Raw genomic sequence first — 26,663 nt, 5'->3', positions numbered from 1 at the left:
TTGTTTTTATCAGCCATTGGTATACATTAAACTGACCGTATGAAAAATAATATTTGTTTGAATTGGGTCATTGAATTAAATATTCATTTTGTAATTTAAGTAATTGATACTCAATATACATGCAAATGCAAACGTATTTTTAAAAATTCTCTATTTCCAACTAAAACTTTTTTTAAAGTGAGTTTATTTACCTGTCAAATAGAACAACAGAAAAAAATCGCACAATATTGGTGTCAATTTCATTAACTTAGATTTCTCAAACCCTCGGACATCTCCAAGTTCTTCTTCAGTCCTAACAAGTTCGAGATTTCAAAGTTTACATGTATAAGGAAAATTTTTAAAGATCTTCAGCTCAAGAACCACTGGGCCAGGAAAAATAAAAATTTTGGTACTTTTGAAAAGAATCACTCATGACTGGGCCAGAAGAACTGAAATTTACATGAAAGCTTCCTGACATAGTGCAGATTCAAGTTTGTTACAATCATGACCCACGGGGGTAGGATGGGGCCACAATAGGGGATCAAATATTTTGCATACAAATATAAAGGGGAAAATCTTTAAAAATCATCTTGTCAAGAACCACTGGGCTAGGCTAGAAAAGTACAAATTTACATGAAAACTTCCTGACATAGTGCAGATTCAAATTTGTTTAAATCATGACCCCCGAGGATAGGATGGGACCACAATAGGGGATCAAAGTTTTACATCTCGAGAACCACTGAGCCAGGAAAGTACAAATTTACATGAAAGGTTCCTGAAACAGTGCAGATTCAAGGTTGTTAAAATACCCACCCCCCTCCTCAGTGGAAGGGTGGGGCCACATAGGGGATCAAAGTTTTACATACAAATATACATGTGCATAGAGAACATTTTCTTCTCCAGAACCATTGGGCCAGAGAGGTTTACATTTACATGAAAGCTTCCTGACATAGTGCAGATTCAAGTTTGTAAAAATCATGCCCACAATATAGATCAAAGTCTTAGATGCAAATATATAGGGAAAATTTTTAGATATGGGCCAAGGTGATTCAGGTGAGCGATGTGACCCATGAGCCTTTTGTTTTTCATAATAGAAGCATATACGGTGTTGAAATTTGGTCGCAATTTATTCCTCGAGAAGCTTAAGAGTGAGTTTACATTTCAGTGGGATTATTGTACCATAACCTAATTTCGAGCTAAAAGTAGGTCAAACAGTTTTCATTACAGATACAGATATTGCACTGAAATTTAGTCACAATTAAACTTCTTCTCGGAGGAATACAAGTGCAGTTAGCATTTCAGCTGGATTAGCACATCATGGCCCAATTTAGGTGTAGAAGTAGGTCAAAGTTTTCCAGATTTTTTTGGAATGATCACAGGTATTGCCCTGAAATTTTGTTACAACCTCATTCTTAGAGAAATACATAATCAGTTCACATTTCAACTTATTTGGTGCACCATGGCCTCCTTTAGAACTAAAAGTAGATCTGATCAAATGGTTTCCTGGACTCTATTATAGATATTCCTAATCAGGACTTTTTCTCATCATGGATACAGATATTGCATTCAAATTTTGTCACAACCTCCCCTCTCAAGAGAAATACATAATCAGTTCACATGTCAGATGCATTGATGCACCATGACCCACTTTAAGGCTTTTCTATTCAGAATGTGTGTTGTATTAATTCAGAGTGCATAAAATGTTTCCAGGTTGAATTTCACTGTTCGACGGGCTTACATTGTACCGTTGGCAGTACTCTTGTTTCATTGAGTGACCTTAGACCTCTTAACCCCAAAATCAATAGGAATCTTCATCTCTTGATAACAAACCTGTATGTCAATTTAGCAAAAACTGTATGTTAATCGAGCAAAGAGAGTGTCTACAAAACTTGGTGCTACACTCCAATATGCAAAAGTTCCTGTTGCTACATCCCCTCTCGCAATAAATTTTGAAGGCTTTACTGAATACTCTTTGCTACATGACCGAATAACTTCTTGAAGATGTAAAACAATATAACTTATGATGTTACGTTGATTTATTCAGGAGGAACTAATACATACAAATGCTGATACTTTACCTGAATTGTTGAACTAATACATACAAATGCTGATACTGTACCTGAATTGTTGAACTAATACATACAAATGCTGATACTGTACCTGAATTGTTGAATCTTGTCATAACACTGCAAAGCTTCTATTAATGTAGAATGTGTGTAGATGTGACAAAGACATATGCACCTGCTGGGGATCGAACCCGGAACCCCTGGAAAAAATCCAGCGCTGTACCAATGCTTGTTAGAGCTAGTGGGACACACTTTAAACAAAGGAATTTTCTTAATATTGAATGACTTGCTATCTACCAAGTGAAACGACATGTATCATTGCAGATACCAGGGAAATGCTTCATAATTTACTGCTTACTTACCTACTGCACAATATCTTAATTGTTGTGTATAGTACTAGTAAATATTATAGATGAAATACTACTTGTTAAAAACACATTTTGATGAATATACTTTTAAAATAATGGAAACGCTTCCATTTTAATGGACAGTGTCGTGTATTTTCATCTTCCTATTATTTAAAGTGAATCGTGACAGAATGTTTGGACAGTATCTCTCCAGCCAATAACCCAGTCTGGCTAGCTAGCTAGGGTCTTAATTCACATCTCTCTGCTTATGCCAATGACATGAATCGAACCATCACAAGAAATAATATGAAGACATAATTCAAGCTGGACATAAAAGTATATAGCCATCTTTAAAAAAAAAAAGATGCGCATGGACATCACCAATCTCCAAACTAATGGACAAATTGGAGTATAAAAACCACGAAATTTCCTACTCTACCATCTCAACTTATCATTGAGAAACCGTTCAGACTTGCATTTTTCTAAAATGACAGACCACAGATTTAGACAATTACTCTAATGTATGCCACATGCTTATCTGTAACTTTACGAGAAATCTATTTTCTGATAATGCTCTGGGTTAGAAAATTGGTGTCTCTGTATTATAGTGTCATATTAAAATCACTGGAATTCATGTTAAGGTCATGCACCATTTTTCAAAATAATATATGTACATAATTTTTGGTGACATTTCCGGTACAATTCACTTGCATTCTATCTGGATATATTACTAGGTCTGTTTTAAAGTTAGTATATTTTGATAGTTCCTGGTTGTGGTATGTAAAATCAACTCTATGTATGACAGAAGGTTGTATATGGGCATTATCAAGTTATGCATGGGAGAAAATTCTTTGGATCCACCTGAGATTGAACCCGGGACCCTTGTAATACTCCTTAGGTGATCTAACCAAGCCATTATACGAAGTATAGTAATATTACACTTTAAAATATAAACCTAGTTTTGATATCATACAAGAACCCTTCAAATCAAAAAAAAAAAAACAGTTTTAAACAAACAAGGCTGAAACATTGTGAATGACCTTAACTGGAAAAGTGGTGTTGCATGCTTACCTCTTCAATGAATTTTAAGAAGAATTTTAACTCCTCTGTCTAGGAGATGCAGTTGTCTGAGGTAATACCTGGCACTCAATTTATTAAATATTATAGGAGAAAAATTGCCAAAAAGAGAAGATTTTCATCTCACAATGGTAAAACAAGAGGCCCATGGGTCACCTTGTCCCATAGTTAAAGATTTTCCCTACAGATTCAAATCTAAAACTTTGATCCCTATTGTGGCCCCAACCTACCCCCAGGGGCCACGACTTTTACAAACTTGAATCTGCACTATGATTGATTGATTGATTGTTTTGCTGTTTTCCGCCACACTCAACAATTTTTCAGTTATATGGTGGCGCCCAGTCTTTATTGGTGGAAGAGAGAACCCAGATACAATGTACCTGGGAAGAGACCACCGACCTTCTGAAAGTAAACTTGGAGACCTTCTCACTTACCAGCGCAAGTGGGATTCAAACCCGCATTGACCAGAGGTGAAAGGCCGTGTGATTTTGAGCACGATGCTCTAACCACTCGGCCATGGAGGCCCCTATGAATCTGCTCTATGTAGAAATCGAGGAAAAAATAGCAAATGTGAGACGATGAGCTTCCTTTCCAGGAATACAATTTCTGATCATATCTATGAGGCTGTCCTGAAACTGATTCAAGTTTGTTATAATCATGCCCTCAGGGGTAGTAGGGTGGGTTCACAATAGGAGATCGAAGTTTACATACAAATATATATAGGATAAATCGTTAAAAATCTTCTGAAGAATCACTTGGTCAGAAAAGTTTACATTTACATGAAAGCTTCCTGACATGGTGCAGATTCAAGTTTGTTAAAACCACAACCCCCCCCCCCCTCCCCACAGGGTGGGGCCACAATAGGGGATCAAAATTTTACATATTTTTGTCTGCAGTGTAAAATGATTACAGTTAATAATTGCATGTTTTTGTTGCACATGTAACTTCTAGCATATTTATTGCGTTTTGTTCTTCGAAAATATTGATAAAAAAATAATAATGAAGAATCACTGACATCCTTATCCTGATTTAAAGATGCTGAGGACTGCAAAAAATCCCACAAGAGTCACATAAATATCAACTATGACTAAAATTATTGTTCATTTATATCATTTGTCGGTAAAAGAATTCCTTAACTGGCACTTAATGACAATCAGAAATGGCAAATTCTCTATAAATTTCTTATACTGACACAATCACTAGAGGACCATAATGTATTGTGCGCCACCTGTATTCAGAGAAAATTAATCACGCTGCGTTGTTAAAAATGTATCCCATTACATATGCTTTGGTGCAGTTTTCTAATTTTTCAGATACCTCAGTCCATTATCCGAAAACATATTACCTGTACATGTACTTTAATAAATTTTAAAATTTGTATCACAAATGTTAGCAGCAGTAATTCCTTTAAGAAATGAATCTTATCATTCTTTTCTTGATGCAGGCAGTATGCACATTGAAGTTTTCCGACCAGTTTTCCTTTTGATATGCCATCAACAAAAGAATTATAATAGATACATTTCTTATCATTTAAATATTTTAAAACATTGAATTTTGTATAAAAACATTATTTTGTTTTCAAATTTATACACCATATCGATATACAACATAAAGTTAAAATCAGGTTTTCTTTGATGCAGAAATCAAACGAATTTTTCAGCCAATGAAAATTGCCGTAATTTCATCAAGATGAAAAATATTAAATATTTGATAATCAGAAAACGAAAAATGCACACAGATTATCCAAACTCATAATACATTCAGCCCGAATCATCAGCTTTGATGGACAGTTTAAAGTCACTGCTGGGGATGAATATAAGAGTTGCACCCCTTCTGACCCAATCACTAAACAATAATCTAATTCAAATCAGATCTTCTCTAACCTTTACCCTGGCCAGTGTAATGATTAGAGAAGATCTGATTTTAGTTAGATTGTAAACAATTATAACCTTAAATCTCTCTGTATTTTTAGTTATTTCATCAAAGAAAACCTGGGCACTACGGGAGCTCGCACACCATTGCACAGGTTCCTGAGCAAGCACCACAATACTCTACAATAAATGGGTAATCAAACAAATCTTCTAATCAATGCTTGTTCTTCAGTGTCAAAAGTGCTATTTAAAATATAGTTCCTGCTGAGATAATTCATACATGGAAAGCATTGCACTTCAGCTAAGGAAGAACAACTGCCCATTTACCGTTTGTATCATCTGACTGGCCTTCCTGTTAATTGAAAAGCAATTAAAAAGCTGAATTTCCTTAATATTTATTTTGTTCACTCTTAATACATTTGTTGATATACTGTGGCATGAGCATGAACAAGTGAGAGTTAAACGAACTGGTTTTGTACATCAAATGTAAAGCCACAAATGTGAAAACACAGAGAGAAAATTGAATGGTGAGGTGACCCTGGTGCACAGTTTGTAGTCCATATTGTATAATTCAGCAGCTGCAGCACAGAAAATGCATCATTTTATCCTATACTAATTATACTTGTGCAGTGATAATACACTGAGTCGATTCTTCTGCATAATCTTGAAACATTGGATATATTCATTAAGGTGTATCCTCATACAAATATCTGATAGTTTTTCTTTTCATTGTATTTATCCCCAATGATTGTCATTTTTAAAATATGTAAACTTGGACTGTTGTCCGACACAGATAGCCTAAATTTGAAATTTTTCATTTGCTTGCTTGTGAGCAATGTCATGTTGAAAAAACCTTCAGATATTTTATTAAATTTACATCACATTTACATCATGATTGCAATAATGGTAATAGCAGCACTATAACTTGTAAAATTAATCAGCAGTAAAAATTAGAAATATACTGTCAATCAGGTTTTATTTGCAATGTTTCAATTTCATGTAAAATTGCGATTCATAAAAATTTAGTTTCTCGCACATAAATCAACAATGCCAATGTTGTAAAAATAAAATCCCACAAAACTTCTTGATTTACAGTACAACAAAGAATTTTTTCTTATTCTCTACACATCATCAGCCATGATAATAAATGTGGCTCTTCTGAAACTGGAGGGAAAAAAAGCTACAAAAAACAGATCTTTGCGAGACATTTGAAAATTTTGGTATACCGGTATAAAGCACTATCAAAACAAAAGACAAAGTGACCCGGATTGGTCAACTTAACGGCATAAAATCTTTGTATACAAGGCTACATGATCACATAAACTGATTAATATATATAATATAAAAAAACAATAAATAAAAAAAAAGTTCTCTGCTGCACATTAGTGTGGCTTCTGCCTCACAGGCCACAACTTCACACCAGTAGCCATGGAAACATGAAGGTCTCCAAGACAGCACTTTTTAAAGTCTTAGTGTAATTCAGTATGTATTTGGAGTAACATTGCTGGATTTTCTACCAAACGGTAGCGGTATGCAATCCATGTTTGAACATCTTTAATTAACAATCACTGTAAAACACTGAATATTTACAATGATAATCGCAATACAACTTCCTTGAGATCAGTAATGTTCGAACTTTCCTCAGTACGACAGATCTTTCTGTCAGTGTAGATCCTTTAAGCACCGTTTCAGTCTGTCTATTGCACTTTGTGTCTCCATTCTTTGTTCATTCATTTCTTTCTTACAGCTAAGCATCTCCTACAAGTAAATAAGATGGTTTTATTTTTGACAATAAAAGTACAACATGACTTGTATGATTTTTAAACTGTCTGCCAGCAAAGGGTGTCTTAAAGCACAACATCAAATATAACATATTTATATAACATCAATTATCAACACTATTTTACTTTCTTCATTTTTAATTCTTTGCCCTGTCTAATGTACACACGGTGCTTACCAATTCTTTTTGTTGGAGAGTCTTGGCAGTTGTTGACAGGTGACTGTTCTGTGACTGGAGAACCTTGTACTTCTCTTTTAGAACTTTCTTCTCAGTTATTTGCTCTGTCAACAAACAAAAAATTAAAAAAGTAACTTTCAAGTATTAAAGAGGTACGAGGAAAGAGTATCAAGGAAGCCAAACAAACACATTATTTTTCAAAAAACTTTTTTTGTGATTAAGAGGCAATTTAGACTCTACATCAAATATCTTCTGAACCAAATAACCCAAACTAGAGGACCGATGAATGCTCTGATAGATAAGTTAGGTTTAACGAGGACTGACCTGAGAGATAAGTTTGGTATGACTGGATGACTGAACTGGGTCCCTGCCACCTGGGGACTACTTCCATGTCAATGATATCACTACCTCCCAACGGGTAATGGCTTTCCATACTACCAAGTTTTATATCTGAAAAGAAGAAAAAATAAACTCCTGTTAATCTATAAACTCTGTTTACTACACATTCACCCTGTTGAAAATTCATGTAATATTGTCAAATGTTCCTAGCTATTGACTTGAACATACCAAAGTTAGTGATGATACATACCATGACCCAGGGCTTTCCGTTGAGTGGACAGAAGGACAGACTGGTGGAATTCCTCTGCGAATTCCCGACAAGCCTCCTTATTTGGAATCCGAGACATCAGACTAAAGCTTTTGCCATCTGATTTTCTCCCCTTTCTAGATATCCCATCTGGCAAGTTCAATTTCCTCTTTTTGCAGCCTAAAATTATCAATCGTAAAGACATTTTAAAGCTACTCAATACTTAGGTAACTTTGTGACTGTCCATTGGATACAAACTATTTATTAGAATACGTGCTTTGCGTAAAGTGACTGAAAATTGTGACGATTGTTTGGTGGATTGTGTTGTGTAGTTGGTGACTGCGAAACATTGTAATGGACGAGAAATTTGTCTCGTAAATGTACATCTATCTTAACGAGAGAAAAAATGAATACATAAACTTTAACAAATCTTTTCATCTATGCAAGATAAAGTTCTATGTTCTTAAAATCAAGTCAATTACATATACCTAAAATATGAAGGAAGTGTCAAAACGATGCCAGGATGTTATACACATGCACTCCGATTGTCATAAAATCTGAACCATAATGGTCAGACCTTTGATTTCCAGATTTGATTAAAATTTTGATCTCACGAAGTTTTATCAAGGTCCCCTATTTGTCGAAAGTCACCTATACATTTGCTGGGTAGTCCTCTGTCTTATGAATTGAGGCTTATTAATACTATCACCATTGAGATTTACCAGTTATGTATTATACAAAGCTCATTTAACAGATGTTTGCAAAAATTAATGCACATAACTTTAAATTTGCTGGGTTCTTGTTTTAAATATTTTTATTATTATTTCTGTTTTTAATGTTTTCCGATTGAAATTTCAATCTGCTTTAAATTCCAAACTTAATTTCCATATTATGTATTATTACAGGGCTACATATATGTTATTTTCACCAAACTGTAATGTACAGATGTTATCATTTTAATGCAAATTTCTCTTAATGTTTACATTAATTTGTTGGATTTTTTAAAATATAAAATAGATACAAAATGTTAATATTGGATGTTAGGATTTGTGTGTCATCACAATCGAAAGCTTTGAATCTCATTAATGCTCAAATAAACCCAGCGCATTAGCCAATCAAAAGAATTAATATAGTTGCATTGTATTCAACCACTATTCCAGAAGTGACCACTAATTTAACACACACCTGACTGGGAATCCTCTGATAGCCTCCTCCTCCTCCTTGCCTCTTCACAAACGTGCTTAATTTGTTCCAACTCTGTAACAATGAAAGGTACATCACTGATAAAACTACTCGTTTTGTTTATGTAACATTTCTATTTCAAGGTTCCTGGGAAACATGTCAAAATACTGGGATTTGTGTGTGTGTATGTTCTTATTCCAAATTTTGGTTATCAAAATATTGGGATTTTTGTGTATTTTTTTATTTCAAATTTTGGCTATGAAAATAACCATATTAATCGAAATTGACACATTTGAAGTGTTCGGACTTCCGCTGAATTGTATTGGTTAAAGGTCTCTGCACATCCTCTATCCAAAGACACCACATGAAATTTCACCAGGAGATCTGTTTTTGAATTACAACAGCCAATTATAATCCATTATAAGGTAACTGATGTACTGGTCCCGACAAGTTAATCTTCAACAGCAGTGGGCCACTCAAAAAGATGGGGAGAATAAGGGGATACCATATCAAAGGTGGAAGTCAAATCCTTCCCCAGTCAAGAGGCCCAGAAGACCAGTTTATTCCTGGATTCTGTAGTGCAGAGCAGATGAGAGTCAAAGACTACTCCTGGATAGGACTCCAGTCCATCACAGGTCAACCCCCCCCCCCCCCCCCCCCACTCCTAAATCCTGTATTCATTTACAGATGGGTGCTGTACACTTCCTAGTCCAAGAACAGAATGCCAAACATCAAGTGTCAACACTGGGGTTCGAACCAACAACCTGTAAGTTACTGGCTGAGCATCTATGATCTTTGAGCCACTCACTGTGCATATCCAATCCAAAACAAATAAGTCTAATTTTTAATTGATTTTCAAATATCTACCTCAGAAAGTACTTGGAATTTTTTGGGGATGATAATAGGTGACAATCTAGATGAATTATATGCAAGTCGAAAGCTTCAGAATGCAAAATGTAATGTTGAATTTTGTTTAATCTTCCAGTCATAGGAGTTACAAGCCTTTCCCCATCATGTGTTTTAGAGTACTCAGACATGGCCTGACAGAGCATTCTGTTACCAGTGTAACATAATGTAAAATTGACACAAAAATTGGAAAAGAATGCAATGAAGCAACCCATGATAAAATATTTGTGTGAAACACTATGCACCCAATTAATGTCAAGTCCAATTTGATGTTGACCTTTACCTGTTCATATAGCATTGTCCTTTCAGATTGCCAAGTATCTAGTAATAGAATGGGTTAACAAAGTTGCAGACTGACCAAAAGCAATATGCCCTTATCAGTGATCTCAGAAGATACCTGCCAATTTACCTTTTTTCCTATTCTTATCCACAACAGACAGCTGGAAGCTGTTAAGAAAGGAACATTTCTCTGGGAAGTCCTGATCTCGACACATCTGGTCAGAGACAGATTGAGGGGGTGTTGGCAGATTGCTTATCTCCTGATCGCAGCCTTGGTTTTCTATCTCCAACGGTGACACACTCCGCTCATGGTGCATACGTCGCCGATTACGCAACCGTTCAAAGTCAAGATCTAAAAGATGCCATTAGGTACTGATGAATCATTAGGTACTGATGAATTAACTAGCAACTGAGTTTCTTTGGATGATTTACTGAGATTATTAGCTGCATGCAACAACAACAACATAAACTAGATGCGTTGCTGAAACACTATGCACCCGATTATGGCCATTTTCATATGTGGCAAATTTGACCTCTACCTCAATAAATGACCTTAATCTTTATCAGTCACATAACTGTCCTTGACCTCTCAGTTCATCAAGATGAAGTCTCTATGACTAAGGGTAAAGTTGCAGAAAGACAGAAACAGACAGACCAAAAACATAATTTGACCTTATATCTTGAGGGCAAAATAAAAATGGAAATATTCTCTATTCACCTTTTTTTATCCTTCTGGATGTCAATCCAAGATTTTTGAGGAACTTCATTTTCTCTGGATTTTCATCCACTGGCAGTGATGGACCACTGGTGATCAGCAATAATCTCTCTCTCTCCATCTCCTCGGTGTCCTCCTCATCACTATCAGTGTAGTAAGGATCGATAGCTCGCTTCCTCTTCAACCTCTGCTCTTCCAGGTCAAGTCGACTTTTAAGATTCCTTTGAGATTCATGACTATGATGGAGATGGGATGAATTTGACTGGTGATTTGAAGATTTGTTGTGTCTTGAACTGTGATCCACCTGATGATTAAGGGTGGACAATAGCGAACGTGAACGTGCAGAATGACTGCCATTTCTAATGTCCTCCACTGAGGATTTTCCAGGACGAGACTTGTCCTGTTTGAGTTTATGGTCAGTTGAGCTGGACAGATCGTTGTGAGTTTTATGATGTGAATGGACTTTATCTTCTCGGTGTTTGTGTCTATGTACGTCACTTTTACTTCTTTGGTCACTAAGGCTTTTAAAGCTGGATGACAACTTGTCCAGGTCCGAGGTTCCTGAATGGTAGCCATTGGTTAATGTTTTCGTATCAAATGGTCTGAAGAAGTTGTTATCTGATTTGGAGGGTCTGGATTCGGTGGGTGCATGGGAACTTGAGGCACTACGGTCCAAAGAGTGCAACTGAGTGTATCGGACATCTTGTACCTCCCCTGACATCTACAACAACACATGTACAACATCAACTTTACCATACATTTACCAATTCCAAAATCATGTCGACTGACCCTCTTCAAATATGAAGATATTTGATTGTATATTTATATATCTTTTCTTAAGCATAATACTTCATAGGGGCTCAGTTTTTGTATATTTCCTTAATACACAAATCAGATTTATAACCTCTATAAAATATACACCAATGAAATTACATTAAAGCCAAACTATATAATATTGTCAATCTGAAAAAAAATTTGCTCTCAAAAGGTTACATGATTTGATTCCATAGGATCCCCCCCCCCCCCCCCTCCTGATATAAAAACTGTCATATTGTGTTCCATTTTACAAAACTAACCTTTGGACCTGAACTGAATAGTTGCGAGTATTTCTCATCTCTTTTATAAGTGTGTTCCAGGTTGCTTGGTAATGGAACACTACCCCTTTCCCCATGCACGTCCCTCACTGCACGGTCAGATTCCTGCCCTTTATCCATACGAGTGTCCTTCCTGTGATGCATTTCTTTGGGAGTCCCCTGAGTGATAGAACCAAAGCGAGACAGTCCCAGTTCCTCTGCCCTAGGAAGCCTATGGTGTTCTCCACCACTTATTGATCCACTCCTTTCTTTGCGAGATCCATCAGAACTATGGCTGTAGTAATGACCTTTATCCTTGTCATATTCCTTCTCTCTATCCCTGTTTCTCTCCTTCTCTCGGAGCAAAATTTCTTTGTCTTTTTCTCGTTCCCTCTCCAACTCCTTTTCTCTTTCCTTCTCTCTCTCATGTTCCCTGTATCTCTCTTCTTCAATTCTTTGTCTACAAACCAAAAAAAAACAGAACTTCATATTCATAACATTCATAATAAAACTTTTTTATTTACATAAAAATTACAGATTTCCATATTTCATGCCTTCACAAAATATTTGTAATTGTATAGATTGATATACATTTCTTTTCATAGTATGATTTCAAATATCCTTAAAAATATTCTCCTCTTTTTCTATCCCCCACAAATGGATAGTACAGGTGACTCTCGATAACTCGAAGTTCAAGGGACCTTGATAAAACTTCGTGAGATCGAGAGTTTGAAATTCGGAAATTGAAGGTCCGCCGGTATCATTCAGATTTTACAGTAACCGGAAATGTATACCAACAAGATCATATGATATCATTTTGACATGTTTTCCTTCATATTCGTCAGGTACTTTGATATCAAAATTAAAAAAAACTTATTTTGCATTAATAAAAACATTTCAAAGTTTATTTATTTATTTGTTCTTTAATCATGCTTAGATAGGCATACAAAACCAAGTTCCGATGATGTTTTACTATTGCAAACTAAACAGAGCACAATATTATGTCGCTTTACCCAAAACAAAAATTCTAACGAATGAGTAAAACGATATTTAGAGTAACTTTACACAAAGAACAAACTCGAGAAATTTAACAGTTTGTAGATCTCTATATTATGTATAAAACTTACTCTCTCGTTGTCATGTCAAAACAAATTCTAGATTTCATTCATAGTCAGATTACATATAATTTCAATAATCATGACTCAAAACCCCAGTGCAAGGTGTAGACTGACCAATTAGCCAATTATATACTCAAGTGTGTCACCTTCAGAAAGAAACACTGGTGATGTTTCAACTATGTAAACACCTAATTACACCACCAGCATTCAACAAAATCCAGGTAAGGCCCAAGCGGAAATTATTACACGCTTGTGTAATGGTGGGTATACGCTACCACCACTTCGAGAGATCGAGAGTGAAAAACAATGAAATGTGTTTTACGGGACCCAACTTCACTTCGAGAGATCGATAGTAAATTTGCTTTGTTATATGTATAGAGAAAAAAATCAGAACCATGATTTCACTTCGTGAGTTCGAGAGATCGAAGTTCGAGCCATCGAGAGTCACCTGTATATAAATATATATCCATTAAAGTTAGCTAAGTCATTACTAAGCAAGCCTGACCTTTCAAGAAGTGAGGGGATGTGTAAACTAGTGACTGACAACTTTCTGAGACTGACGTTTCAGACAGTGCAAGTAAATATGTGATTACTTGATTGTATACAAGTTAATTAATACTTAATACTTACAAGTTTAATAATTAATACTTGTATTGTATACAAGTCTCTTAGTGAGACTGACCTTTCAGACAGCAAGGGGGACATGCAATCTGGTAACTAATGATTAGTTTGTGAAACTGACCTTTCAGACAGTGAGGGGGATATGTGATCTGGTAACTAATGATTAGTTTGTGAAACTGACCTTTCAGACAGTGAGGGGATATGTGATCTGGTAACTAATGATTAGTTTGTGAAACTGACCTTTCAGACAGTGAAGGGGATATGTGATCTGGTAACTAATGATTAGTTTGTGAAACTGACCTTTCAGACAGTGAGGGGGATATGTGATCTGGTAACTGATGATGAGTTTGTGAAACTGACCTTTCAGACAGTGAGGGGGATATGTGATCTGGTAACCGGGATGCTGAGGAAAAAGGAAACTGCTGGTGTAGTAACTCGGGAGGGTACCTCCCAGATGCCAGCAGTGGATGGATTCCGGGGGGAGGCAGCATCCCTGGGGGTCCAAAAGGCAGGTAGGGGGTCTGCATCATCCTGTAGCGCTCCAACATTAACGGGTCATCAAACCTACAACAGTTACAGATCCATAATTAGTATCTTACAGTTATCACTATTACACATTTTTAAAGAACTTCAGAAATAAATTAGAAATAACTTCATAAGAGAGATGCAAAGTACATAAACTTTTCATATCAACAATATTGCCTGTCCCTACATACTTCTGGAGATATATATTCACACACACTAAATGCCTCAAGATGGTAAAGACCATTTAAATATTTCCTCTGCACTGTGCACTTAAGTTTTACATGTTTGTAATAAACAAAGACAATGACTTACCTGAAGGCTGGGTGAGGAAAGGAGTGGGGCGGAAGGAAGGCAGCTGTCGGATAGGCTGCCGAGTAGGCAGCAGCGGTGGCAGGATCGATGCCGAAGGCATTGGGCGGTAATTGGTGTCGAAGATCGTCACCAGGTCTGTAGGGCTGGAAACCACGCCCTATGCTGTCCTCTCTAAGACCAGCTGGGGATGAGCTGTGGACAGAGTGGGGGGTCATACGACTGCAAGTAAAAACAGGTTCTTGTCAAAATTCATCAACTTTGGTTTACAGAGGGTATAAACATCCTATAGAGTAATTGTTTATTTCAAATGTGCACAGTTAATTCATTCATAGGATCTATATTTCTACCAATGAAGTATCTTTATAAAAAAAAATACATAATTTGGTAGTAACACATGACTTTTGTTTATGAGGTTGCTGAAAGGAAAATAATAAATGAAAATGTGCACCTTTTCACCAAAATTTCGAAAATGAGGAAAAAGATAGCATTTACAATGTCACATCTCTAAAACCTTGAAAATGAAGGAAACTTTGCTTAAACTTGTGAAAATTTTCTCATGTTGTGTGAAATATTCAATATTCAGAAACTAAAGCTGTCCTAATGGGACTAATACTCCTTCATCCCCCCCCAAAAAAAAACATACTCAAAACTGTATACAGTTGAACTTTGGTATTTCAAACACCGATATCTCAAATACCAAGGATATGTCAAAGTAATTTGGAAGTCCCAACCACTTATTCTTTAAGTACAACTGTATTTTACCCTCGATATCTCGAATAGTTTTTTCTCTGTCTCACTGAGTTCAAGATAAGGAGGTTTGACTGTGTTTGAACACCAATCCCCCCTCCCCCTAATCTATGATACACACTTTTCAAAACTTTATAATCCGAATTCTTATGTCCTTGAAGTATTCTACTTTCTACTCAAAATGCTTCTAATCAAATGACATTTTGTGTTAAACAAAAGACAGCATCAGACTTTCATTTCTCAAACTTAAGTTTTATTTGAGTAAAATCTCAGACATGGACACAATTAGAGCAGAAAATTTTTAAATTTTATTTTTCCATTTTTATTGTTTACAATGCTTAACCAAAGTATTTCTAATGGTCCAAAATTTGAATATCATTTGTTGAGTTATAAGTGAGATACAGCACTCACAATTCTTTGTTATGTAAACAAGGCTTGTGCTGTTTTTGTTTACATTAGACTGCTTAATAGAAAATAGCATGTTTAAAACAAAATGAGATGTGCCAAACTTTAGAAAATATTTAATTGTGTTAAGAATTCACCTATAAATTGAAAAAAAAAAAAACCTGATTTAAACGAAACTTTTACTAGTATATTTAACCTATGTAAATAAAAACATGGCACGAGCCTTGTTTACATAACAAGGAATTGTGAGCTCTGCATCTCCCATTTACCTTGACTACTGACATTCAAATTTTTGCTGATTATTAGCGATACCTTAGTTAAGCATTCCAAACATTAAAAATAAAAAAATAAAATTTGAAAATTTTCAGCTCAAATCTCAAATCGTGTTCTAGCTGCAATAATGTAGCCCTTTTTTCCCGAAAACGTCAGAATAAAAAGAAATCGGATAGGGCTACATTATTGCAGCTTATCAAGTCCATGTCCCTTTAAGTCAAAGTTTTGACTTGTATCTTTCGAGAAATCCAGGCCTGAAGCCATGGGCAAGTTTTGTTGATATATCACTGGTAATACAGTACCCGCAACGTTATTCTTGACATTCCTATCGTGCGTGTATCCTATCGTATCGTGCGTGTATCCTATCCTATCGTGTATCAGGTTTTCCGTTTTCTATCGTGTTTTGCGTTTATCAGGTCTATCGTGTTTTGCGTGTATCAGGTTTTCCGTTTATCGTGAAAATCGTTTATCATGTAGCTTCGGAAACTATCGGGATCGTATATAAAATCTAATGAAAAACTACGATACTTTCCGAAACCTTTATTCGTTTTGTTAAAGAAGCTATTTTTAGGAATCGAGGAAAGACGGTATATTTGAAGGAGAACATAAAGTTGTCGATTTTAAGGCAGAAGAAGAGCTATTTGTCTGTCCAGAGAGAGTGAAAATTTATCACAATTTAATTCTAAGTAGTCTGGAAAGTAGGCAGTGGTCTGTCGAGCGAACCAAGGATAGTAAATCTGAAAGCTCCTTCATCTAAGTTCATAAACATTTGTTTGTCTATAAACAATTATTTGTAATTAACATTAACACTAACAGAAACATAGGGAGTTCCGATTTGAAAGGGAAAATCAGTAAATTACATTGTTTATCACATACATGAATATTTTAATAATGGTTCTTTTTCTTCCGATTTTTTTCACCTGTATGCTACTTATATAGCAACTGCTGAACTTGTGCGCGTCCTTATATCTGATTTTGTGTATCAGCCGTGTTTTGACAGCTAGCATTCTCAGGGACATTGTATTTCACATATTTAGAGGATTAAGTTTTAAAAGGGTGCAAGGGTGTTGCATCCCCCGAAATTCTGCTCAACTGGGTATGATTCCGCTGTCATCGTTGTTTTGGGTTTTTTTACTTGTACATGAACACATATACCAATAGTCGTACGTGTAGATACTGGAAATTCATGTTGGTTTTGATGATTATTTGAATTTTTTACACACTAAGCGTTTCAAAATTTCGAATTTAAAACAAGCCGGGTTTTGTTTATGTTTTTTTAAACAGTTTATTTATGTTTTGTTAACAAAATATCAATTCAAATAAATATGTTCCAATTACTTCAATCTAATTAAAATTAGATCTTCCATCCGCTCCCCAGTTTTCGATACGTCGCGTAAAGCGGTCGTTATGAAAATAACTTGAGATGTTGATTGAGCCGTGAACTTAGAGCTTGATGCAAAATAACTCCCTCCTTGCTACACACACAATATTACTTGGTTTTATTTCATATTCAAGGTAATATACATTAGCACAAGAGAGCTACCGAAGCATGATATCACTACATTATATTACATTTAGTTAATTCCCTGTATAATTTATATATTAAACATTAGGTGACAATATAAATTTTAGAATCATTGGCTGAGAAAATTCATATAGATATCAAATAATGAATTCAATGCTGTATATATTTTAGTTTTTTTATTTTAGCTGTGATGGCATAAAAAAACATAAATAAAATAAAATAAAAGACGTACGACCGTGGATTAAAGAAATTATATGGTACAAAACCGATCAATGTTTTAAACAAATGTTACCGCGACAGGGACAGGTAACTGATAGTCATCCCGCGATGAGAACACGGTTTTTCTGAGTTACCTATAGATTTTTCCAATCGCAAGAACGCGGAAAACAAGAAATCCGCGTTGTCCATAATGTAGGTATATACTGAGCATTGAAATCCTTCAACATTATTATCAACATAATGTAATTATGTTAGAGGTATCAAAATTTCGTTCTGTCTAAATAGTTTCTAAATTTACAACATTTCTATCAGGTTTTCCGTTTATCGTGAAGATCGTTTATCGTGTTTTGCGTTTATCAGGTCTATCGTGAAGATCGTTTATCACAGATTTAGAGCACAGAGTTTGAGTATGAAAACGTGCTCAAAAAAGTTTTATAAACACCAGGACCATGGACTGGTGAAAGAAATAGCTACTACCACCTTGACCAAAGTCAATGAAGCACAAAACAGAGGTCAGGTGCAGCTACCTGATTTAAAGCTGGAAGAGGTATTCAAATAATGTGTCATATAAGCAAGTTTTGTTTCTACTGCACTGACCATGAAATGAAAACAAACTTAAGCATTGTCGTTATTCACACTCACTAAAGAGAACTTAAACTCTGACCTTAACCTCATGTCTTCTTCAACTCTGATCTTAACCTCATGTCTACTTAAACTCTGACCTTAACTTCATGTCTACTTAAACTCTGATCTTAACCTCATGTCTACTTAAACTCTAATCTTAAATGTCTACTTAAACTCTGATCTTAACCTCATGTCTACTTAAACTCAGATCTTAACCTCATGTCTACTTAAACTCTGATCTTAACCTCATGTCTACTTAAACTCAGATCTTATCCTCATGACTGTTTAAACTCTGACCTTAAATGTCTACTTAAACTCTGATCTTAACCTCATGTCTACTTAAACTCAGATCTTATCCTCATGACTGTTTAAAACTCTGACCTTAACCTCATGTCTACTTGAACTCTGATCTTAATCTCATGTCTACAGACAAACAAACACGAATGGACATGGCGATTTCAGTAACACCCAACACCCCCAACTGCATGGGGGGGGGGGGGGGAGAGAGAGAGAGCTATAACAATAGTCATGTGCATCCTAACAATACTTATCATTTCCATTAGTGGAACTCTTCAAATTAAAGGCGCGTAAAGTCCTACTACCGGGACAACATAATGTAAACACATTACTTAGGCATACGTAATATGAATTATGGTATCGAATACATATTATATTACCGACTGCAAACCACAACACTGATAAAGATTCTAAAGTCAAATTTAGGAATTGATTATTCTTACAAGAAAACAGACGAACGTATTAAACTATATGTGAGGAAGAGAAGCTACTAAATTTGCCAAATCTGACCGATATAAAGCGTCAATCGCAAGAAGAACGGTGAAGGGAAAAACCTATAAGCACATCCAACACAAGAACTTTTCTTGTAATTAATGTGATGAATATGTTTTTAAAGTTATTCTGTCAGACTATGAAGACATTCTATTTTATCATACAATTAGGACAGGTTCATATGGCATGGACTTTGTAATCGTACACGTACACCCCCCCCCCCCCCCCCCCCCCCCCCCCCCGTCAATTTCCATATTTTAGAAGAAGTTGTGTACATGTATATGCCAAACTGCATTTTTAAAAGCCGTTTATAACACTAATTAACACACCTAATGCATTTCCCAAACTGCATCTAAGCTAATTTGAAAATTACAAAAAATATTGATGGACTTGGGTGTCCAAAGAACATCGTTGTTTGGGAATTTTTCAAATAGGTTTGGTGTGTGTTGGAGTTTAAAAAACATGAAACTTCTTTAATAAGATAGTGTTAGAATATTTGAAAAAATGCAGTTTGACTAATGGTAATTTTATTTAAAAATACACCATGCATTTTAACTTTTAAAGGGGGGGGGGGGGGGGGGGTGCTCTGAACGTTTCGTTTATGTCCCAGTAATCTCGCACTTGCTCGCGAGATTTGTGCATTTTCTTACCAATGACGCACAAGAGTCATCAAAGCGCGATAACTCCAACGAGCTGGTAATGACAAGTATTCACACATAAAAATACACAGCCCTAACAAAGTGGACTAAAAGAAACAACAGTTTGCAGGGCATAGTTAATTTTTTTTTTTCATGCTTACAGTAATATTCCATTATCTGTGTTTTTACCTTCTTGAGATAGAGAGATCTTTGAGCGAGTTTCGATCATCATCTCGATTTGAATGAGTGGATTGTGGGCGTTCTCTTTCCTGCTTCAGACTCAGAGCTTCATACACAGAGGAAGCTGTGCTTTGAACTGAGTGTGCTCGCTCAATGCTCTACAAAATATTCCATTGACTGAGTAAAGACATTTAAACAAGCAAAAAAAAAAACAAACAAAAAACATCTGAATTACTTTGATTTACCTGCTCTACCCTCAACTCATATTTCACAGATGTTTTTAAGCATATATAAAACTACAAAACAGGACTGTGCTTAAGTGGAAGTTATATTTCAGAAGATATCAGGAATATGAGATAGTTCATATCTAAAAAAAAAAATCACCAACAAAAGTCTCCACTGTAACACACAGATAATAAACAGGAAAGAATTCTCTTACTTGCGCAACTTGCATGAATTTTCCAAAAAATTTACATTGAGTAACATATTTTCATTTTTGACACGTCTTTAAATTCCTTATTATATCTAACATATTAAAAATATTTCACAAGTTTTTGAGTCACACACATTTAAACTTTGCTTTGTTTCTTTTCTTGCAAAGACAATGGTACAATCACTTAAATCTCCACATTTATTTCTTGCTTCGATATTCTTTTTTTTTTTTTTTCTGATTCAGAAACAGATGTATTCATCACAGGGTGTGCTTGTGATAAAGATTTCAATTTTTGATAAATGATTTCTATAATGCCAAGATTAGCAAACTCTTCAAAATAAAAATCAGACCAGATTTCAATCATGTCTCCTTGATTTTCCAACAGATATAAAACATGCACTTTGTCAATTGAATGGATTTAAATGTATAGTCATCACTGTGTATTACCTATCTGTGTAGGGCAGTGCATTTAACAATGCGTTGTGAGGTGACAATATAGATTTACTTCATATTCTGCATAATTAAATATTTTCTGTACATAAACCCTCTACACTTTCTATCATTTGTCAGACAATTTCTGTTTCCACTCATTCTGCCTGAATATGATGGAGACAAAATACCCTGTAATTGAGGATATACATCAGAGATCGTGGACCATCGGGTCCCCTGAAGGCCAGTAGTAAGTGACAACATACAGTAATTGGCTTTGGCTTAGGACTGTTACAGAGCAATTATCTGCAGTCAGGCTCTCCTTACAGACAGGATAATGCCCTGTTTATTTCTCGAGCTTTGTCACCAAGGCTTCTTCCAGTGACTAATATCTTGCTATCATGTGACCAGAAATCCGTTGGTCCTTAGTACATGGAGTTCAATCTCTCACAGAGAGGGAAGTGAACTATAAAGGGAGATCACTGGAGATGTTTGACATCAAGCTGTGATGCGTGTAACTGCTGCTGTACAGGGGACATATAAATGATTATTTACACACATGTAATAGACCAGAGAAGTCAGTCAAATTTACATAGTGTGCAAACAACAAAAAGCATTTGCTACACATGAAATAATTGACACAAAGCTCTATTGTAAATGTCACATTCAGTGATTAATATAATAATTAGTACTGTTATATTCAGCATCATTACACGAATTCCTGTAAATATGTCACAATATATTTGTTATCCCCACTATTTTTGGTGGTAAATGTTGGCATAGCACTCGAAAGTTTCATCAAAATTTCCTATTATTCTAAGTTGTCATCAATTCCTAGGACCCTGTGATTGGTAGACAAGACCTACCAACCGAGCTATTTTTAGACCTACAGACATACAATTAAGTCATTAAAATGATTTTAACATTCAACTATATAGAAACGTTTGATAAAAAACACAACAGAAACATAATAAATGTTTGAATTGATTACAGAATCAGCAAAATAATCACTATTGCCCTTACCTCAGGTCAACAATGGTTTATTGTATCAAATTAGTTAAAAGGGACACTGACATATTGCCTATAATGGGATCATTATTCATTAGGCCCGAGTATCGCGAGCTACCTCAGGATATGATAGACATCATATTTACATGCGATGTGACGTCTATCAAAATACAGTTTTCATGATTTACTAACTTAAGAATTCTTAGTTTTCTGTTGTTTATTTTGTAGTGGTAATACATTTAGAATTATTCGAAGATAGAAATCACAAGACCAACTGCATTCATTAACTGTATGAACGTTACAAATTACTAGAATAGTAATGGCTGAAAAATACTTCCAAACTTATGCCTCACTCAGAATCATTTCAGATTAATGACAAATATACCTCACAACTGCATCACAATATCTTACTGACGATACGATATGTGTATCGTAACTTACAACTGCATCTCGATATCTGACAAAACGATACGTGTATCATACAGATTTGTGCTCAATAAGATTGATATATCGTCATATTGCTACACCACTATAAATCATGTTATATATTATAGGAATATGCATGCTAAATTTTGAGGTCCTATTTCTTACGGCTCCAAAGTTCTCGGGCATGTCAAACTGATGTGCAGAAAGACAATAGACAAAGTATTCCTTAATTGTCACTGTGCACAAGATTTTATTGCCCTTTACTGTTTTGTGATGTAGGTAAACTAGGGTATGTCTGTACCTGTTTTGTCTCCGTGCTAGGAATTGTGGAGTGAGCTTGTGTGGGTGCTATGGTAACCACTGGTGGTGATGTCAGTGAGGAGTTGTGGCTGTTGTAGACCAGAGGTGGGGGTCCTCGCTTGGGAGTAACCGCCCGGGGACTAGTACTAGAACTGCCTGGCTGGGAGCTATGACTGGGAGCGGTCTCCTCTGAAATTAAAGTCAGGGAGTACACAGTTTTAATTGCTTTTAACATCTATTCTCTTGTTGAAAATAGATCTTCTTTCAATACAAAATTCTTAAATTGTACAATTTCTATTTCATAACATAGTAATTCGTTTTTTAAATTTTGAACCCTCAGAATGAGGGAGTTCACAACAGCACAAAGGCATACTACATCATCATAAAGGCTGACTTCCTTTTAAACCATGAATGGAAATATACATGTAAATATCAGCAATATTTGTCTATTCGTTTAGATTTAATTGCCTAGTAGAGTAGCTCAGTAAGTTAGCGTGTCAACTGCTGAGGTTTTGAATTTTTTTTCAGATCATGCTCTCTTAAAACTGCATTTTTTGACTAAATAATATAAATCTGAAAGTTCTCAATTTCAAAATATTGTTGTACATATCCACCACACTTTTCATCCATATCAAATTTCTCTGGTGCAATATTCCACCTTAATATCAAACTGCTGTGTGCACTGACTACTGTGTGCGTTTAAAGTGGTCTATAAATGACCTGACTTGTTCTGTGTTTTCTGTTAAGACCAGCATCAACATTTGAGACTTCATTACCTGGATCTTTTGCCTGATGAGCGAGTTTACGGAGAGCGGCAGCAAAACTGGCCGTTCTCGTGGCATTCATTGAGGCGCTAGTACTGACGGAAGTGACACCATTACTAGGAGAAACCTGGTTGAGGGGTGGCACCGTTGCAGTATTCCGTGACAGTTTGGACGCCGTAGGGTTCATCATTGTGGTCAATGGTGGAGGCTTGGCACCTGGCTGCAGCCCTAAATTTGCAACAACAAAAACATAGCAAGGTAAAATATATTTACAAAATGGAAATCGGTGCACATTAGTAAAATAAGACTTTACACAAACATACATAATCAGGGTCACAATTAACATGGAAAATTTGTAATTTAAGTTTTATTGATGATCTGCAAGGTTACAATTTTCAAAGACAAATAAACAATAACAAAGTTTTAGTATTTTAGCAGGTACATTGTTAAAATCTTAATTAAGCCAGATCCTACTGTTTACCCAGTCTGAGTACACATCAACCTAGGCAATTAAATCTTTCAAATTGGTTTCATAACCTATTATTTAACTTGTTTCAGTAGATATGTTTTAACAGAATTTTTCTGGACTAATTTACAACACATAAATGAAAGTCAACATTTGAAGAAAACAGGTTTCTTTTAAGCACTGAACCCACCAGACAAGATAAGAAACTTTTGCCCAATAAGCATTGAACTCCCAGCCATGATGTTTCCTGGGATTACAATTTAGTTTGTCAATCCACACAAAGCAACATGTTCTGTTAAATAGGTCAAAAGACTCAATTCCGATAGCTACCATATGTCAGGCTATCTCGTAAAAATAATAATCTGCATTTTTCTGGCCAAGTAAAATGCAGATCGCACAGGCAGCTTGTGTTCCAGTCGCCTATATAATGCAGCAAACCTAATCAAGCATGGGAATAAAAACTGTATCTGCCAGCTTCACAACTTATGAAAGTTCAGACCATGCTTAAACTGAAACTGCCAAATACTTACAATCTGTGTCTCTAATCGTACAAACTTAACGGGAATCATGATCCAATATATTGAATAATTATAAGTTGCAGCACACCTGTCATACAAATTTCTCAGATGTGTCTTGATAGACACATGCCTTGCTAATCAGCATATAATTTGTCTATATTGTGAACACAATATGCTTAGACTACAGGTTATGAATTGTGTTGAATTGGATTACAAGGAATATGCTATTGATAACTTCTGTCAGTCCTAATTATCTTTCCTTGAAGTCATTTGGCAGAAAACAAGCTTGTCCTTTCTGCAGAGTGGCAGTGATGCTGATGAGATCTGACAGTTTAGGTAAACTGCATCTGTATCCTGTCAGCTGTTGGCTGCCTTCACAAGCTCCTGTGTAAAACACCAATATCTAATGTCAAAGCCTCCCCCTTCTCCCCTCACAGGTCAACAATGAAGGGCACGATCTAACAATGAAGTCGACCTCTCAGGTCACCAACGAACCCCACAATCCAACAATGGAGTCGACCTTTCATTATCTTCAAAGAACTTAAGGGTCACCAAATTAAACTGGTGATAATTCTGACCATAATTTTAAACTACACCAACAACAAAACAGCTGTTATTAAATTCGTGAGATATACAAAAGTAATTTTAAGTTGGAAATGAACCGTGAATATGATATGTGTAATATGTCATAAATATGTCTTATCTCGCCAAAAACTACAATTTAAGCTGTTTGGCTTTAAAAAAGTAAGGGCCATATGCATTAATCACGACCAAACACAGATATTATAATGTATAAAATGCAAGATAAAAGTAGTGATTTCCGTAAGAAAAAATGCATGAAAATTAGTTGAAATTTTCTAAATTTCTCAATTAAATTTTTTTTCTTCAATTCTATAACATCATATTTCATATTAGAAATGAGTAGATGAAATATCAGATTATCAACTTATTTTGGTCCAACCTTTTCAAACAAATAACCAAGTATCAAAGAAATAGATAAATACATGTATCTGTGTTCCCAATAATTTTCACTTTTCTCATTCTAATTTGTGGTGTGCACAAAATTTCCAACGTAATGATAAAACTCAAGATATTCATGTATGGTCTTTTTGGAAGAAAAGTTCTGGACCTTGAATTTGGGTAGGACTGCATATTCGAAGGTTTATTTTCAAACTCTTCTACACAGGACGAGGTAATGAAGTACCACTCACCATATGGACTGGTGAGCCAAACAGGTGACAGGAACAGGTGAGAAAGATAGGTGTATTTACCCCAATCTAACAGAGAAATGTGGAAGATACAGCGTTGTGTAAACAATAAATCTGCAAATTACAAGAAGTGTCAACCTGGAGTTACAAGAACCAGCTGCAGAGTGCTCGTAATTAAACAGGTAGTAATTTGTCACTAGTTCTACCTGTTGTTTCTCAGAGCCAAGCTACCTAAGAATTACTGTTCTTCACAAGTCGTCTAACAAAGCCGCACAGGGGAGGACGACCTACACGTCAAGTCTTTACCATGATGGATTGTCTCGATGTTCATTTTCATTGTGCCCTTGATATATTCTAAAAATTTAAGCCTTTAAATAATTATGTGATTTTACACACATATAACCAGGTACATGTCTGTCCTCTAAATATTTAATTCTCACCCTGTCAGATTCACAATGAAAGGCCATATATCTTTTCCCTGCTCAAAATTCTAATAACCCCATCGCCTATTTGTTTACCCCCTACAAGCACAGCTTACCTGTGGAAGACGGTAAAAACTCAATACTTACAGGGTCTGCAATATACCTCCCTCAGTTCAGCTATAATGAAAAAGTTTATCCTTCCAATCACTTAAGTGAAATATTTTCACTTTTTAAAAATCGTTTGTGAGTGTATCTCAATATCCAGTGTTAAACAAACAGTCTGGCAAATCAGGCAGCCTTTACCTCAGTTAGAGGTTCAGTCTTCACCTAGCTGTATTTAAAAGTATCGAAACTAAGTAAATAAAAATGACAGGAAAACCTGTGTCTCATTGTCCACTTCAAAATAACAGTTACATTCCAATTACCTAGGCCCCGTGAGGGATAATATCACCCCAATGTTAATACAAACACCCGCTCAGTCATCAAACACTGACCAGTCTACATCCATCAACGCTACATGGGTACCCACTCTGTTTCTCAATTATTCTCTGCCTCTAGGATAAGCCTCAGCCAATAAACAGATAAAATATCACCCACTCAAGTGTTTTTTTTGTGCATAGGAGTTTATGAACATAAACCACATCAATGTTTTGACAAAAATTATAATACCGGTAT

The 26,663-nt window shown here is 35.6% G+C and overlaps 1 protein-coding gene across 2 annotated transcripts in view; it reads right to left on the bottom strand.

Moving 5' to 3' along the window:
* Window positions 1-5,719: 5,719 nt before the first annotated feature.
* The window catches only part of LOC125662147 (uncharacterized), a 45,705-nt gene continuing 24,761 nt past the window's right edge, over window positions 5,720-26,663 (bottom strand). The window contains exons 3-15 of one of the 2 annotated variants that reach the window (XM_048894328.2): window positions 23,387-23,602; window positions 22,612-22,799; window positions 20,024-20,172; window positions 14,615-14,833; window positions 14,138-14,341; window positions 12,042-12,498; window positions 10,969-11,686; window positions 10,381-10,602; window positions 9,069-9,140; window positions 7,887-8,063; window positions 7,622-7,747; window positions 7,298-7,401; window positions 5,720-7,098 (exon numbers count right to left, since the gene is read on the bottom strand). In XM_048894328.2, coding sequence (XP_048750285.2) covers window positions 7,003-7,098; window positions 7,298-7,401; window positions 7,622-7,747; window positions 7,887-8,063; window positions 9,069-9,140; window positions 10,381-10,602; window positions 10,969-11,686; window positions 12,042-12,498; window positions 14,138-14,341; window positions 14,615-14,833; window positions 20,024-20,172; window positions 22,612-22,799; window positions 23,387-23,602 — 2,948 coding nt within the window. In that variant the 3' untranslated portion in view covers window positions 5,720-7,002. The remainder of the gene's footprint in view (window positions 7,099-7,297; window positions 7,402-7,621; window positions 7,748-7,886; window positions 8,064-9,068; window positions 9,141-10,380; window positions 10,603-10,968; window positions 11,687-12,041; window positions 12,499-14,137; window positions 14,342-14,614; window positions 14,834-20,023; window positions 20,173-22,611; window positions 22,800-23,386; window positions 23,603-26,663) is intronic. The other variant, XM_048894330.2, reaches the window with a different exon arrangement.

Source organism: Ostrea edulis, chromosome 1, assembly GCF_947568905.1.
Source record: "Ostrea edulis chromosome 1, xbOstEdul1.1, whole genome shotgun sequence".
Taxonomy (NCBI): domain Eukaryota; kingdom Metazoa; phylum Mollusca; class Bivalvia; order Ostreida; family Ostreidae; genus Ostrea; species Ostrea edulis.
The sequence above is the reverse complement of the archived record's forward strand: the minus strand, read 5'-3'. Positions and strand labels throughout refer to the sequence as shown.